Source organism: Ziziphus jujuba, chromosome 3 (genome assembly GCF_031755915.1).
Source record: "Ziziphus jujuba cultivar Dongzao chromosome 3, ASM3175591v1".
In the NCBI taxonomy this organism is placed as follows: Eukaryota; Viridiplantae; Streptophyta; class Magnoliopsida; order Rosales; family Rhamnaceae; genus Ziziphus; species Ziziphus jujuba.
Window position 1 is genome coordinate 6793057 of NC_083381.1, and position 15933 is coordinate 6808989.

The 15933-nt window shown below is 31.7% G+C and overlaps 1 protein-coding gene across 1 annotated transcript; it reads right to left on the reverse strand.

Moving 5' to 3' along the window:
* Positions 1–227: 227 nt before the first annotated feature.
* LOC107422096 (uncharacterized) lies at positions 228–4766 on the reverse strand. Its single transcript, XM_016031496.4, has 4 exons — positions 4628–4766; positions 3509–4088; positions 1067–1222; positions 228–896 (listed from the first exon to the last, which is right to left on the reverse strand). The coding sequence occupies exons 2-4, from the start codon at positions 4061–4063 to the stop codon at positions 564–566; spliced, it is 1044 nt and encodes a 347-aa protein (XP_015886982.1). The 5' UTR covers positions 4064–4088; positions 4628–4766; the 3' UTR covers positions 228–563.
* Positions 4767–15933: the final 11167 nt, after the last annotated feature.

Sequence of the window (15933 nt, forward strand, 5' to 3'; positions counted from 1 at the left end):
TGATGGATATAAATCATTAAAGCCCTGCCTCCACCGGGATAATGGGCCAAATTCCTCAAGTTTCGATTGTATGGGTGATCTTGGAAGGGCTTAGGCTAAATAGGGTTGAAACATTCTTAAATTCATATTTTTTTAAAAATAATAACAATAATAATTGAAAGTATAGAAATGAATTGACCAAATTCTCTAGGTTACGATTAATTGTGTCACATAAAATAAAAAAAAAATAAAAAAAATAAAAACAGAATTGTATAAATTAAGAAAACTAATTTATAGCATAGGGTTCTTAGATTGATATTTTTTTTTTTTGCACAGTAATTTCCTTCTTCTCATGTCAATCATAACCATCACCCTCCTATGGTACATTGTTTTTCTTTTGGACAAATCCTACTATGGTACATATGATCACTACAAATACATATAATCTGCAAACAAGTTCTCAGACATGCCAATCTGCCTTCGCACTAAAATTATAACCATTCCCCACGATAACTAAATGGGAATTCAATACTGAATTTGCTTTCGAAAAGTCCACAAAACCTCAGCTTCAGATTGAAAAGATTTTATGTATTCACCGTTGCTGACTCATTTTTCACTCTCCACACTGCTTCCACTTCATCAGTCCGGAACCGCTGAGTAAATGTTGATTCTTCCAGCGGGGTTGATGCACCATGAACAAAAGCAAGCAGACCAGTATAAGCAATCATAGCTCCATTGTCAACGCAATACCTATCATCAGTTGCAAACAGCTTTCCACCCCGCTCAGCGCACATTATTCTCATCATCTCTTGCAAACGTTCGTTGCAACCAACACCACCAACAATTAGAACATCTTTCTTGTCACAGTGTGCCATTGCTCGTTCCGTAATTTCCACAAGCATTGCAAACAACGTTTCCTGTAATATACAACAACATCATGGACAAAGTATATCAGATTTTTCATTATAATTTCTATTCCAACTCTTTAATACAAAGAACATTTCTAATTGACAACCCTATCTAAAAGAGTGCTTTAGCAATAAAACTTCCATCATCATTCAGATAGACAATCAATAAGATAACATACCTGTAAGGAGTAGCACAAGTCTGCTGGAGTGCATTCATTGTTTTTGAGCTTCTCCTCGGCAGTGGCTTCAATATAGCTTAATATTCCACTAAAAGAAACATCCATGCCTTTGACAACATAAGGGAGGTCTATAAATTGTTCTCCTTTCTTGGCAAGCTAGAGAAAAAGAAAACATATACCACATTGAAGATAACAATTCCACCATTCAATTCAACAACTATACATGAATGAACACTTAAAGCTACAATAAAAAGGAGGGTAAATTGCACCAAAATGCCTTAAAACAGTTAGTTTGTTCTAAATAGCTCCCTAAATTTATAAAACTGACAGTATGGTTTAATATACAACATCATACAATATAAGCATTTGTCATTTACGTAGTTTTTCTTTTCTGGACAAAGTATTTACATAGTTTCAATCCGTTATTTGTAATATCTAAAACTATAGTTTAGCATCCTATATGAATATTTTCCCTAAAATTATTATAAAAATACTAATTCCCTTTTATGAGAATCACTAATGGAACTTTTTTTTTTTCATCTAGTGCCAGTAAATTCAGTTTAGGACATCAAAAGGTGACAACATCAAGTGATATCTCCAAAATATGGTAATCAAGAACACTGGTACAAAAGAAGTTCATTATGATCCAGCCTATATTAACAAGCAAAACAGAGCCTGGCCCCAGTTTGAATAGCCTGGTAAAAATTCAGCAGAAGCTTACTCATATGGTTTAGTTGAGGGTCTAAAACTTGCAAGGAGCTAGGATTGCCCTGTAAATTAACACATTGCTCTAAAGCACCCTCATCACATATGGGCACCAATGAATTTCCCCTCTAAACCAACTTGAGCACATTTCTGTAGCCTCCTCCTCAGTCATAAAAGATAAAAATGTGGAGTGTAAGATCGCTAAACATAATTACTATTTAGCACTTAGGACAAGGTAAAAGTCTCGTACCAGCCACCCTCCCACCCCCAACCCAACCAAAAGAATAGTAAAATGGGCCCAATAGTCTTAGGTAGAATAATCCACGTCCCAACTGATCATGTGATTCTAAAATTCAACGCCTCATCCTGTAAATGCTTTCCAAAGAAAGTCATTTCCCAAAGTGCTTCACCAATAAAATTGATATAAGAAAGGACAAGATACTAAAATTTGTAAGCTCTATTACCGATATTGCTTCACATTCACTCCAAATGTCCCTGAGCCTTAAAGAATTTTCAACCTAAAATGAAATAATAAAATTTTTAAAGAATAATCCCAAAAACACTTAATGCTTAGTTCAATTGGTAAGCCTAGATATTCACCCCATGGTGCATCTGTCCATAGTTTGGGACCCTATTTGTGCATTGACATTCTTAGAGCTATCCTAGAATCCAAGGTGGACCAAAAGACATAAAAACCAATTTGTCCTTAATAAAATTATATAGAGATTGCAAAAACCAAACATATAAGGAAATAAAAAAAATAAAAAAAATAAAAAGACAGATCAACAAAAATCAACACTCTAGGGGTCACTTAAATTTCCAGTTATCTTGACTTCTTAACTATTCTTGTATTAACATAAAAAATAAACAATAAAAAAACAATCTTTCAATACCAAAGTACGATTGAAAACAACAATATTATACTAAATCCATTTTCCTATTCTTGTTACGGTAAAACTTTTCCATCACAGAGTACACAACATATATATTTGACAAATCAAAGCTATTGATGCAACAACAACATATTTCCACGAAGCAACAGAACATAAAGCTAATAGCAACAAAAATAATCAAAACCATCAAACCATGTCATTTATTTACAATGATATATGATGCTTTGGCAATTCACTACGAGCCCCCATAGAACATGTCTGATATAGCTAATCTAACGGACAGAACTAGTAAATCATGGTGAAAACTAGAATGGACAATCATTATATTAATATAAAATAATAGCAGAACTAGTGGCTGTTCTGCAATCTAATTACTTCTCCATTTTCTAAACTAAGCAAGGCAATTATGAAACACTACTTTTCTCGAATATGACTGATTTAAGCAATTTAAAATCCTATTAGAACTCTAACCAGAGAAACTTAATCAAAAACTATACATTTCATAAAAATGCACTTAGTTAAGTAGAAAATTCAAAAGTGGTTTGAAAAAACAATCAAGCAGAACATGATTCTCTATATCATTAGAAGTATGCTAGTTTAAAGAATGAAAGGCCTTAGACAATAAAACATAAAACCAAGACCTGGTAATCTTAATAGGTCTTACAAATGTGAATTTTCTCTGCATTATGATTCAAGGAATAAATCATCAGAAGGAAACCCGTATAAAAAAATGATAAATAAATATATATATATATATATCAAGAAAAATAAAGATGGGCTATATGCATCACATAACTAAACCTTAAGTAACATTAAGAAACATTACAAACCAGTTTGTTCATACCTGCTCAATATTATATCCTGGGCTAGGATCATTAGAGAGAGTTAAAACCCTAGCAAACCGATCCAAACAATTCCCAACAGCAATATCAATGGTCTCTCCGAAGATTCTATACCGTCCTTCACTGTATGCAATTACTTGTGTATTCCCACCACTTACATATAACACAACAGGATCATCTGCGCCTGTCACAACCCTTCCCATCTCAATATGTGCAACACAGTGGTTAACTGCAACAATAGGTTTCTTCCACAGCTGGGAGAGAACCCTGACAACAATAGCTGCAACTTGCAGTGGCGCTCCCATGCCAGGACCCTTGGTATAACAGAGACAATCAATTTCTTGATGAGTTATTTGAGCAGTTTCCAAAGCAGATTTGATTAGTGGGAGTACGTGTTGGAGATGATGTTGAGCAGTTTCTCGTGGAAGGAAACCTTGGCCAGGAGGGGTAATATAGGTATGGCGTGGGTTAGACAGAATGGTGCCATCTAAGGTTACAACTCCAACACCAATCTTGTTGGCTGAACCCTCAAACCCCAAAGCTATCATTCTTTTCATTCTACAGATGATTTTAAAGCGGACCCTGTAATTCAACATCAAAACCCAAATCAAATTACCCAAGAAAGTTTCAGCCTTTGATCTTAAAAACATTCTTCTAAGTTTCTAATTAAATTGGGATTTAATAACTTCCAACAACAAAATGTAACTAGCAAACCTCTCATGTATTATTTTTATTACTATTATTTTTTTCTTTTTAAACCTGAAACCATTAGCAATTGAAGCTATTGTACCAGCTATCCAAGATAAAGTAAATTTTGACAAGCTAAATTGAGATTAACGAGCAAAAAAAAAAAAAAAAAAAAAAAAAAAAAGTGCTCCTCCAGAACGTAGAGAAAAAGCTCAAAAAATAAAAGACAATGAAAACTGATAGCTCAAAATTCCCAAAACTTCATGATAATCAGAACTTAGAATTTCTAGACTTCATAGTGCTCACACTTTGAACAAATTTCACCACTTCACTTCTCATCACTTTAAACCTTAAACTTCATAAACAGATTACCAGAGTCCATAAATGAAAAATCTATACATATATACATAATGTCAGAGACTAGAAAGGCTTACAATGAGTTGAGTCACCGTGTAGAGGCTGAGAGGCTCGTGGCGTCGTGGTTCTGCCTTTTGTTCGGGAGGGTAAGGGACGAGGGAGGCTGCTGAGTGACTTCTAATAGGATTTGTGATTTTAATACATCACGTGTGGGTGGGAGCATGGCATAACTTAAAGCCCAACCAATCACATGCCTCCAATTTAACATTTATAATAATAAATATTTTCAAAATCACTTTTATATGGATTTCCGATTTTCCACCCTCCCAGGCCCTTAATAAAAATTTTAAGGAATATTTTATTTTATATTTAATTTAGATTTATTGAATATTACTGATTACAATTTAATCATTTAGAGGATGTCAATGATATTAATATAGAAGATGTCAACGAAACAATAAAAAAGGTAGATGATGAACTTTTTAAATCTTAAAAGAAATTGATAATATTTTTAAAAGTAGAAAAATTAAATTTTATTTTAACAATATATATATATATATATTATTTATATTTTCAAATTTCTAATGATTAGAGATGGAAATTAGAAATATCAATTGAAAATTATTTTCTTTGATTTACTTTGCGATGTGAGTAAATAACCCCTCAAGAATGAAAAAGTTACAAAAAATAATGATTTGAATCTGTTGGAAAACTATCCAACACTGAACGTCTCTGGCAGCATGTTATCTTCTAAATTAAAGGAAATAGAGAAAATAATAATAATAAACAATTACAAAAATAAAATAAAATTAGACGATTATATTTAATTGTTGATAACAAATAATTAAAAAGTTCTAATGTTTTAATGATTAAAGAATTTTAATCAAGTAAGAAAAAAATAAATAAGAATAATACCCAAAAAAAAATAACAATAATAATAATTAAAGCCAATAAAATAAGGGATTTAAGGACCAACACAAAATTAAATGGATAAAATTATATAATAGGTGTACTAAGGGCCAACACTAAATAAAAACTAAATAATAGGCGGCCGGAAGACTTGCTCTATGTTGAAAATTAGAACTAAAAATGAGAGAAGTGTTCTAATATGATACGAACCTAAGTTGGTTTGCTCCTAAAATCGTATTATATTAGCCTGGATCTCAATTAAGTTCAGGTTTTGATGGTCACCTTAACCCCCAATCAACTTGTGATTAGAAACCTTAGTATATGATGAAGACACCATAATAGGTGATGGATGTCCTATTAATAAGTCAAACTAAAACATTTGATTTCTAATAAATGTTTTAAATATTCAAAGAGAATACAGAGAATTCTTTCTCACAAATTAATTTCTAAATAATATCTAAGCTGTCTTCTTACTAAAAAATAAGTTTTTAAATATGCTAAAGTCACAAAACAATAAACACTAAACCTACTAAGTAAATTTGGTCATCTTTGAAAGAAGTTAGGAAAGTGGCCGAATTTTCTAACATTTCCTAAACAAAATTGGATTAATTAATTCCTTTATTTTGAATTAGGAATTAATTAATTTACAACCAAAATAATAAAATTCTTTCCTAAAGTAATTTGTCCAGCAAATAAATAAATAAATAACAGAAATAATGACTATTTCCTAAACCAAAAAGTTCAACAAATTAGAAAACTAGTTGACTAGTTTTATGACTAAGCTGTTTTTATTTAATCACCAGCTAGTTTAGGCTCCAAATCAGCTCCAATATGTCATGTACGATCTCAAATATGATTAATATTGATTCCCATATATTGCATTTGATTGGAATAAGTCAAACTTACTTGATTAACAAAAAAAGTCAAAGTCAGTGCCAAATTGATGATTTTCAGCCAACATGAAGCTTCATGAGTAAATGTTGGATTTGAATGCTTTTTCTTATGTCTGGAGATGATTTCACAGTCCCTTGGAGTACTCAATCATATTCATAAACTGACAAATTCATTCATTGCTGCCCAGAGTCCATAGAAGCACCAAAACAACTTGCCGGGTCCATTTCTGTCTTCATAACTTGGATGCATAAGACGAGCTTCGGATCTACGTGTATTGTCATACCCTCTTGAGTTTGAATCACACCTTGTATGAATCTAATCAAGTTTTTCTTGAATCTCTTAGCTTGTGCCCTTGTGATTGGCCCCATCTTCATTTGTACAAGATTAGCATCCTAGCGGGTAGTCGATTGTATGGGTACAGGTGGATTCTCATCATTCCCCTCCTCTTGAAAAGGATTTGCCCTCAAATCAAAGTCATCACCTATAGCAAATGGAGATAAGTCAGTAAGATTAAATGTAGCACTCACATTATACTTACCTAGTAAGTCAAGCTTGTAGATGTTTTCATTAACCCTCTCCAAAACTTGAAAAGGTCCATCCCCTCGCAGCATAAGTTTTGATTTTCGTTGTTCCGGGAACCTCTCCTTCCTTAGGTGCAACCAAACCCCCTCTCCATATTGCTTCATCCTCCTTTCAATATTTGCTTTTGTCTTCTCATGAATTTGCTTTATCAAATCAGCTTTTTGTTTTCCATCTAAATTAACACATTCACTTAAAGGCAAAGATGTTAAATCTAATGGAGTCAAAGGGTTAAAACTATAAACAATTTCAAATGGGTATATTTAGTAGCTGAATGCATAGCTCTGTTATAAGCAAATTCCACTGGTGGCAAACATTCTTCCCATGTTCTTAAATTCTTACTAATTAATGCTCTTAATAATGCGGAGAAAGTTCTATTTACTACTTTAGTTTGTCCATCAGTTTGTGAATGACAAATAGTTGAAAATAAAAGTCGACTCCCTAACTTAGCCAACAAAGTTTTCCAAAAGTAATTTAAGAACTTTGCATCCCTATCCGAAACATTTGTCCTAGGCATTCCATGTAGTCTTACTATTTTCTAAAAGAATAAATTAGCCACATTAGATGCATCATCAGTTTTATTATATGCAATAAAATGTGTCATCTTAGAAAACCTATCAACAACTACGAAAATTGAATCTTTTCCATTCCTAGACCTAGGTAAACCAAGAACAAAATTCATAGACAAATCAACCCAAGAATATGATGGGATCAACAAAGGTAGGTACAATCCATGCTGTTTCAATCTAAACTTGGAATTTTGGCATTTTAAGAATCTCTCACATATTCTTTCTACATCCCTCTTCATATTAGGCCAATAAAAATGTTCTTGCAATAAGGATAAAGTTTTAACAACACCAAAATGTCCCATAAAACCCCCACGATGACATTCCCTAGCTAGTAATTCTCTAATGCTATAATTAGGTACACAAAGTTGATTTTCCCTAAACAATTATCCCTCAAAAATGTAAAATTTATTATAACCATGCTTAGTAAAATTTTTAAATATTTCACCAAAGTCACTATCATGCTCATATAGTTCTTTTAATTGTTCAAGTCCAAGCAATCTAGCATCTAAGGTAAAAAACAATACATACCTTCGAGATAATGCATCAGAACCACATTTTCCTTACCTTTCTTGTAACGGATGACATAAGGAAAAGTTTCAATGAATTCAATCCACTTTCTATGCCTTCGATTGAGCTTCCCTTGACTTTTAATGTGCTTCAACAATTCATGATCCGTATGAATCATAAATTCCTTCGACATCAAACAATTTTGTGATGTCTCCAAAGCTCTCACCAAAGTATACATCTCTTTGTCATAGGTTAGATAGTTTAATACAGCTCCGTTTAACTTCTCACGAAAGTAGACTATGGGTCTTCCTTCTTGCATCAAAATAGCTCAAATACCTACACCTAAAGCATCACATTCAATTTCAAAAGTTTTAGAAAAATTTGGCAAAACTAATAAGGGAGCATTAGTTAATTTTTCTTTCAACAAATTAAAAGACTTCTCTTGTTCTTCCCCCCATTTGAATCCAACATTCTTCTTGATAACTTCAGTCAATGGTGCTACAATTGTGCTAAAATCCTTGACAAATCTTCAATAGAAGCTAACAAAACCATGAAAACTCTTTACCAAGGTAATAGATGTAGGTTTCGGCCACTCTTTTATGGCATTCACCTTGGATTGGTCAACTTTAATCCCTACAACACTTACAACAAATCCTAGGAAAGCAAGTTCATTTTGACAAAAATCACACTTTTTCATGTTAGCAAATAACCTTTCCTTTCTAAGTTCTTTTACAACTTGCCTAAGAACATGTTCATCAAGATTTCGGCTATACACTAGAATATCATCAAAATATACAATCATAAATTTTCCAATGAATGAATGCATAACATGATTCATTAATCTCATGAAAGTGCTAGGTGCATTAGTTAAACCAAAAGGCATTACTAACTACTTATATAATCCATATTTATTTTTAAATACGATTTTCCATTCATCCCTCTCTTTCATCCTAATTTGATGATATCCACTCCTAATATCAATTTTAGAAAACATGCATGCACCATATAATTCATCAAGCATATCATCTAATCTAAGAATAAAATGCCTATACTTAATGATTATATTATTAATGGCCTTACAATCTCACACATGCACCATGGTCCATCTTTTTAGGCACTAATAAAACAGGGATAGCACATGGACTCATGCTTTCACAAATATATCATTTTTCAAGCAATTCACTTACTTGGCTTTGCAGCTCCTTCGTCTTTTTGGGATTGCTTCTATATGTAGGCCAATTAGAAATTGCAGCTCCAAGAATAAAATCAATTTAATATTCAATCCCTCGAATAGGTGGTAAACCACTAGGAATCTCCTCCAAAAAGACATATTCAAATTCCTGCAAAAGAGAATAAATAGAACTTGGCAATACAAGCTCTTCAAGGTTAACTTGATGATTAAAATAAGCATTTTTATAAATCATAACCAGCATAGGTTTCATATCATTTTTAATCTCACCTAAACTAAGATAAAAATTCTTCTTTTTCTTCTCTTTCCTCTTTGTTTTTTTTTCACTTTCGGATTTCTCTTTCTCCCTCATGCTCTCGGTTTTTTCAATTTTTTTCTCCCTGTTGGCTTTGTCTCTCTTGTTCCCCTCATTCTTAGGTTTAGAATACTTACCTTGATTTGGATGTTTAATCTTGCCCTCTTGGATAGGTGGTGAAGTCGTGGGTGCCACGCTAGATTTCTTCTTGAGTTGTTCGGCCTCCCTCCTTTGTTGCATTTGGAATTGATCTCTAAATACCTCATTTGGAGTTAATGGCTCAAACTTAATCTTCTTACCTTTGAAGCAAAATACAATGGCATTATCCCGACCATAATGTATGGTGTCTTTATCAAATTGCCAAATAACATAAAACAAAATAACACAAATAAAATAGATCAAACTTGAACAAAATTGGCTCTAATACCAAATGATATAAACCTAGGTTGACTTGCTCTCAAACCCATATTATATTAGCTCGAATCTCAATTAAGTTCAGGCTTTAATTGTCACCTTAATTCCTAATCAACTTATGATTAGAAACCTTGGTATATGATAAAAATACCATAATATGTGATGGATGTCCTATTAATAATTCAAACTAAAATACTTAATTTCTAATAAGTGTTTTAGGTGTTCAAAGAAAACACAGAGAATTCTTTCTCACAAATTAATTTCTAAATAATATCTAAGCTACCTTCTCATTGAAAAATAAGCCTTTAAATAGGCTAAAATCACAAAACAATAAACCCTAAACCTAGTAGGTAAATTTGGCCATCATTGAAAGAAATTAGGAAAGTGGCCGAATTTTCTAACATTTCCTAAACTAAATTAGATTAATTAATTCATTTGTTTTGAATTAGGAATTAATTAATTTACAACCAAAATAATAAAATTATTTCCTAAAGTAATTTGTCCAGCAAATAATTAAATAAAAACCATAAATAAAGAATATTTCCTAAAACAAAAAGTCAAGGTTCAAATTAGGAAACTAGTTGACTAGTTTTACAACTAACCTGTCGTTGTCCATTCATTAGCTAGTTTAGGCTCCAAATCAGCTCCAATATGCCACGTAGGATTTCAAGTAGGATTAATATTGATTCTCATACGTTGCTTTGATTGGAATAAGTTAAACTTGCTTGATCAACGAAAGAAGTTAAAGCCAGTGCCAAATTGATGATTTTCGGCCACCATGAAGCTTCATGCTCAAATGTTGGATTTGAATGCTTTTACTTTTATCTTGGGATAATTTCATGGTCCGTTGGAGTGCTCACTCACATTCATAAACCAACAAATTCATTCTTTACTGCCCGGAGTCCATAGAAGCACCAAAACAGCTTGTCGGGTCCATTTTCGCCTTCATAACTTGGATGCATAACACAAGTTTTAGATTTTCGGGTATTGTCATGCCCTCTTGAGTTTGAATCACACCTTATATGAAGCTAACCAGGTTTTCCTTGAATCTCTTAACTTGTACCCTCGTGATTGGTCCCGTCTTCATTTGTACAGGATCAGCACCCCAACCAATAGTTGGTTGTACGGGTATGAGTGGATTCTCATCATAATGTAAAGAGATGTAGAAGCTTTCTAATGTAAAGAGATGTAGTAGAAGTTAAGGTATGTTTTTCAATTAGCACATAAGGCTTCAATATATAATAAGAGAAGTCACCCACAAATCTTTTACTTTTTTTATGTGGGATAATTGAAAAATCTATAGCTCTAAAACCCAAATGATTTTCTTTCTCCTAATCCATATGCGATATTTTTCTTTATATTTTCCTATTATCTTAGGCCAAAAATATTGGTATAAACATTGTCCCCCATGTTTCATCCAATTAGAATAATGCGATGAAGCATGTAATATTTTAATTTTTCAGTTTCAACTTTCTATACTAGTATCCTACAATAGCCATCAGCATGATCATGTCAGTCTTCAATTGTCTTCGTCTATGACATTTGGTCTTCTATCCGAACCAGAATCCTTTTGGATCTTACTTTGTAGTTGCACAACCTGTCATCTTTAAAATGACTTTTTTAGCATTTCCTAGATCCATGCTCAAACATTTATTCATACTATTCTTGATTTTTGGCTGTCCAAAGTTTCGATTGGTCTGAAGGTTATAATGTCAATTCTTCTATCTAAGGTTGTTTGGACTGGCCTGATATAGTGAAGGGATTCCATATTGACAATACTTCTGGTTGCTACCTTAATACATAAACGGCTGCCCTACAGCTTGAATTTGATTTTGGGCCAATGGAGGAAAATATGGTTGGATCTTTTGTTCCATGCTTTCAACCTGTTTCATTATTATTGGTGCAACCTTAAAGGCCTGCACTCTATAGATGCAGTTCATGAAGTCACTATCATTTTGGATACGGCCCAAGAGACTAGCACCATGGTAGATGTGATGAAGGTTCTACCGGAATGGATGCGGTCCTAAAAGCCGACATTCTAATAGGTGTTGATATGGTTTGAGTGGCCTGCATCAAAATAGATCTAGCATGAGGAGCCAGCATTGTGGCAAAGGTGGCTTTGGAGGTGAGCATCAAGATGGATGCGGCCTGATTGGCCAGCGTCAGGGCAAAGGCAGCTGTGGAGGCTTGTAAGTTCCTGCAACCAGATGGATGCAGCCTGGGGAGCTAGCATCAGAGTTGATAGGGCCTATGGAACCAGCATTGGGATGGATGCGGCCTGATTTGGCCAGCATCGTAGCAAAGGCGGCCTTGGAGGCTAGCACTCATATACATGTCAATACGGCTTAAGGGGCCTGCAACTAGATAAATGGGGGATGAGGGGCCAATATTGGGGTAGAGCCGGTCTTGAAGGCCTGTACTTGATACTCATTCTGATCATAAGTTGGCCACACACCTTTTTATGCAGCTTGGAGGGCCTGCAACTGTTGATGCATGAATTCGAATGATGCTGCCACCTTTTTGTTGTGTTCTTTTACATCGTTACTCATATGACATAAAATATCTCGAATGACTTTATCATCATATGAAGTCATCTTAGTTTCTTAGTTGATGGGTCCTACTGAGCATGCTAAAAAATAATATTGGGAAACAATCCAACACTGGACATCTCTAATTGTGCAATTATACCACCTTCTAGATTGAAGGAAATAGAGAAAATAATAATAATAAGAACAATTGCAAAAATAAAATAAAATCAGACAATTGTATTTAATTGCAGAGAACAAACAATTTAGAAAGTTCTAATGTCTTAATGATTAAAGGATTTTAATGAACTAAGAAAAAAAATAATAGAACAATGTCCAAAATAATAATAATAATAATAATTAAAGCCAATAAAATAAGCGGTCTAAGGACTAGCATAAAATTAAATGACCAAAATTAAATAATAAGTTGCTTAAGGGCCAATACTAAATAAAAACTAAATAATAGATGGCCAGAAAGTTTGCTTTATGTTAAAAACTACAACTAAAAATGAGAGAAGCGTTCCAGTATAAAGAGATGTAGAAGCGTTATGATGTAATGAGATGTACTAAAAGTTAAGGTGTGTTTTTTAACGAGCAAATGAGAGATGTAGCAAAGAGATATTTTCTCATATATTTTTTTATTATCTTAGGCCAAAAATATTAGTACAAATAAAATCTCTATATTATCTTTACAAACAATACAATGTATTATTTTTGGAAAAGAAATTTTAAATATTAATTGTATAATTAATTTAATAAAACAATTGAAAATTAAATTTTTATTATCTGAAGAAATATATATATATAAAAAAATTGAACTCCTTAAATTTATATTAGCTTTTTTTTTTTCTGTAATTTCTTTTCAAAAATTTGGATAATAATGTGGCCAAAACTTTTCTGAAATTTATTTACATTTTCATTCATACCATGTATAATTCATTATTATTTTTAATTAATCATAATATCATTTTTTTTATCAATTTAATGTAAAATATGTATGTAATATAAGATAATGGATATTATAAATACAATGGCTATACTTTTGCCTGATCATTATTACCAAAATATATATATATATATATATATATTGTGATCATTATTACCAATAAATATATATATTTTTTATTTGCGATCATTTTTAAGGGAAAATTACAAAATATATACCCCTTCATTTTCTTGTATGTTTCAATTTGCTCCTCGATTTTTTTAATGCAGTTCTCCCGCCCAAACTATTGCGTAATGTTAAATTCCCCCCTTTCTATTTTTTCTTTATTTCTTTATTATTTTTTTTTTTTTGGGAATTCGACAAAATTGACCATGTAATAATCAAATTAACACAATCAATTTTATTTCAAAACAAATTCTAATTTGAAATATATTGTTCATATAAGCAACGGCGATCCTAGGAAATATATCCAGAGGGGTACCATCACATATCAATAATATTTTTTAGGGCAAAATTATATCAATAATATAACTACATATATTATCTACTTCAACTGAAAAAAAGAAAAAAAAAAACTAAAATTTGAGATTTTAATTATCTACAATTTTTTAACTGAAATTCTAATTGAAAACAACATAGAAAAAGTGATGACTAAAATAGTGAACAAAAATTAATAAAATGAAATTTCTATTAAAGGTAAGAATTTACCAATATTGATGTTAAATATACTATACCATAGCCGTTGAATTGGATTAACATTATTTTACCGGAATGAATTTTGAAAGGAAAATGTTAAAATTGGACAAATTTGGAGAAGGAATTTACACTTTGAGAGGGGTACTACTTAATTTTAAAGGCTAAAATTCGAAACTAAATAAAATTTATATATAAAAATTGAAAAAAATTAAAATTAAGGGGGGCACACGGGCCTTACCTAGGTCCGCGGGTGTATATAAGTAGTTAATTTAAATATTACATGGTCAAGTTCATGAAATTTCCCCCAAAAAAAAAATAAAAAAAATAGGGAGGAAAAGTTGACATTATAAATAGTTTAGGAGTAAACTTGCTTTAAAAAAATTAAAAATTAAAAATTAAAAATAAAATAGACTTTATAGGGAAAATTTAAACATGAGAGGAAAAGTTAATAGGCTACTTCATAATTTTACCATTTTAAATTAAAAACTAGACTTTGTGAGGTTACTAAAAAAGTTAAAAGGAAAATTATCATCTATAAAATGTAACTCGTCGAAAAACATTGAATGGCTCTCGTTTGATTACAAAGCTTAATTTTTACAACCTGCGACCTGTATGTAGTAGCATCTCTATATGTAGTCTCATTCCCAAATCACGTCATTAATCCTGCCCTTATTGACATTTTGCTCTATAACCATACCATTTCCACAATAATATTTTTCAAAATCTAAGTTCATTGGGTGGGAACCTTTCCTACAAGATAGTACGGTTGACCCGAGGAACACAAGGATGTAGGTTGGCTTTACTTCATAGAAATGAAGGACCTAACATTTCGGTAGCATTTATTTATTTATTTATTTGGGTGAATAACATATAGATGGCTTTTCCGACTATAACGTCTATAGTTGGATTTTATTAGAGTTTTTGATATTTTTTCATATTGTTGAATGATTTTCAAATTTAAGGCCGTAGATTTAAATATAAATTTTAGAACACTTAATTTGAAATCAAAACAAACAACTTTTTAAATTTTATTCTTAAAGAATCTTTTTATTTTATTTTTTAAAAAATTTCTTAATTGGCATGATTGCCTTCTAAACCATGTAAAGCTGCACTTTGATCCATTAAAATGGAAAATGGCCATTTTGCCCTTAATTGCACTTGCCTGTCAAAAATTGGATGGAAAATATAAAAAAGAACTAACATCCATGCATTAAAAATAAATAAATAAATAAATAAATATAAAATAAAACCTAACTTACAAATCAAATCCGTAATCCTTTAAAAATTACATACCCAAATCCTCTATTGATAATCAAAGTATCTTTTGAAGTCAAATTAGTATGTGGAAAATTATGGTTATAGTATTTATTCTAAACTGCAAAAGTGCAAGCAATTGATCCTCATTCTTCCCCTCTCCTTTATATCATCAATTTTCATTTAAAGAACATTTTTCTAAATCCAAAATTTTTTATAAATATGCTCTTTGTCTTCTTAGGCACTGCACGTATGTGATGCGGATCGAGAACCCTTCATTTTTCTTTTTCTTTTTTTCTTTTTGGTAATAAGAACTCTTCAATTCTCATGAGGAAAAATTGTGCTCAATTGTGTATACTTGCATTAATAATTAGTTCAACAATAACACTGATGAGCATAAATCTTTATTTATGTATTTATTTTTATTTATTTATTATTATTTTTTTTTAGCACAAAACTTGAGTTTGGTGTGAAACTTTTATCTTTTTTCTTTGCCTAGTGTATAATCACATTATTATTATTATTATTACTATTATTAGTAGTAGTATTTATTTATTTATGGGTGCCAGACAATTGAAAAAATAATAATAAGAATGAAAGAAAAAC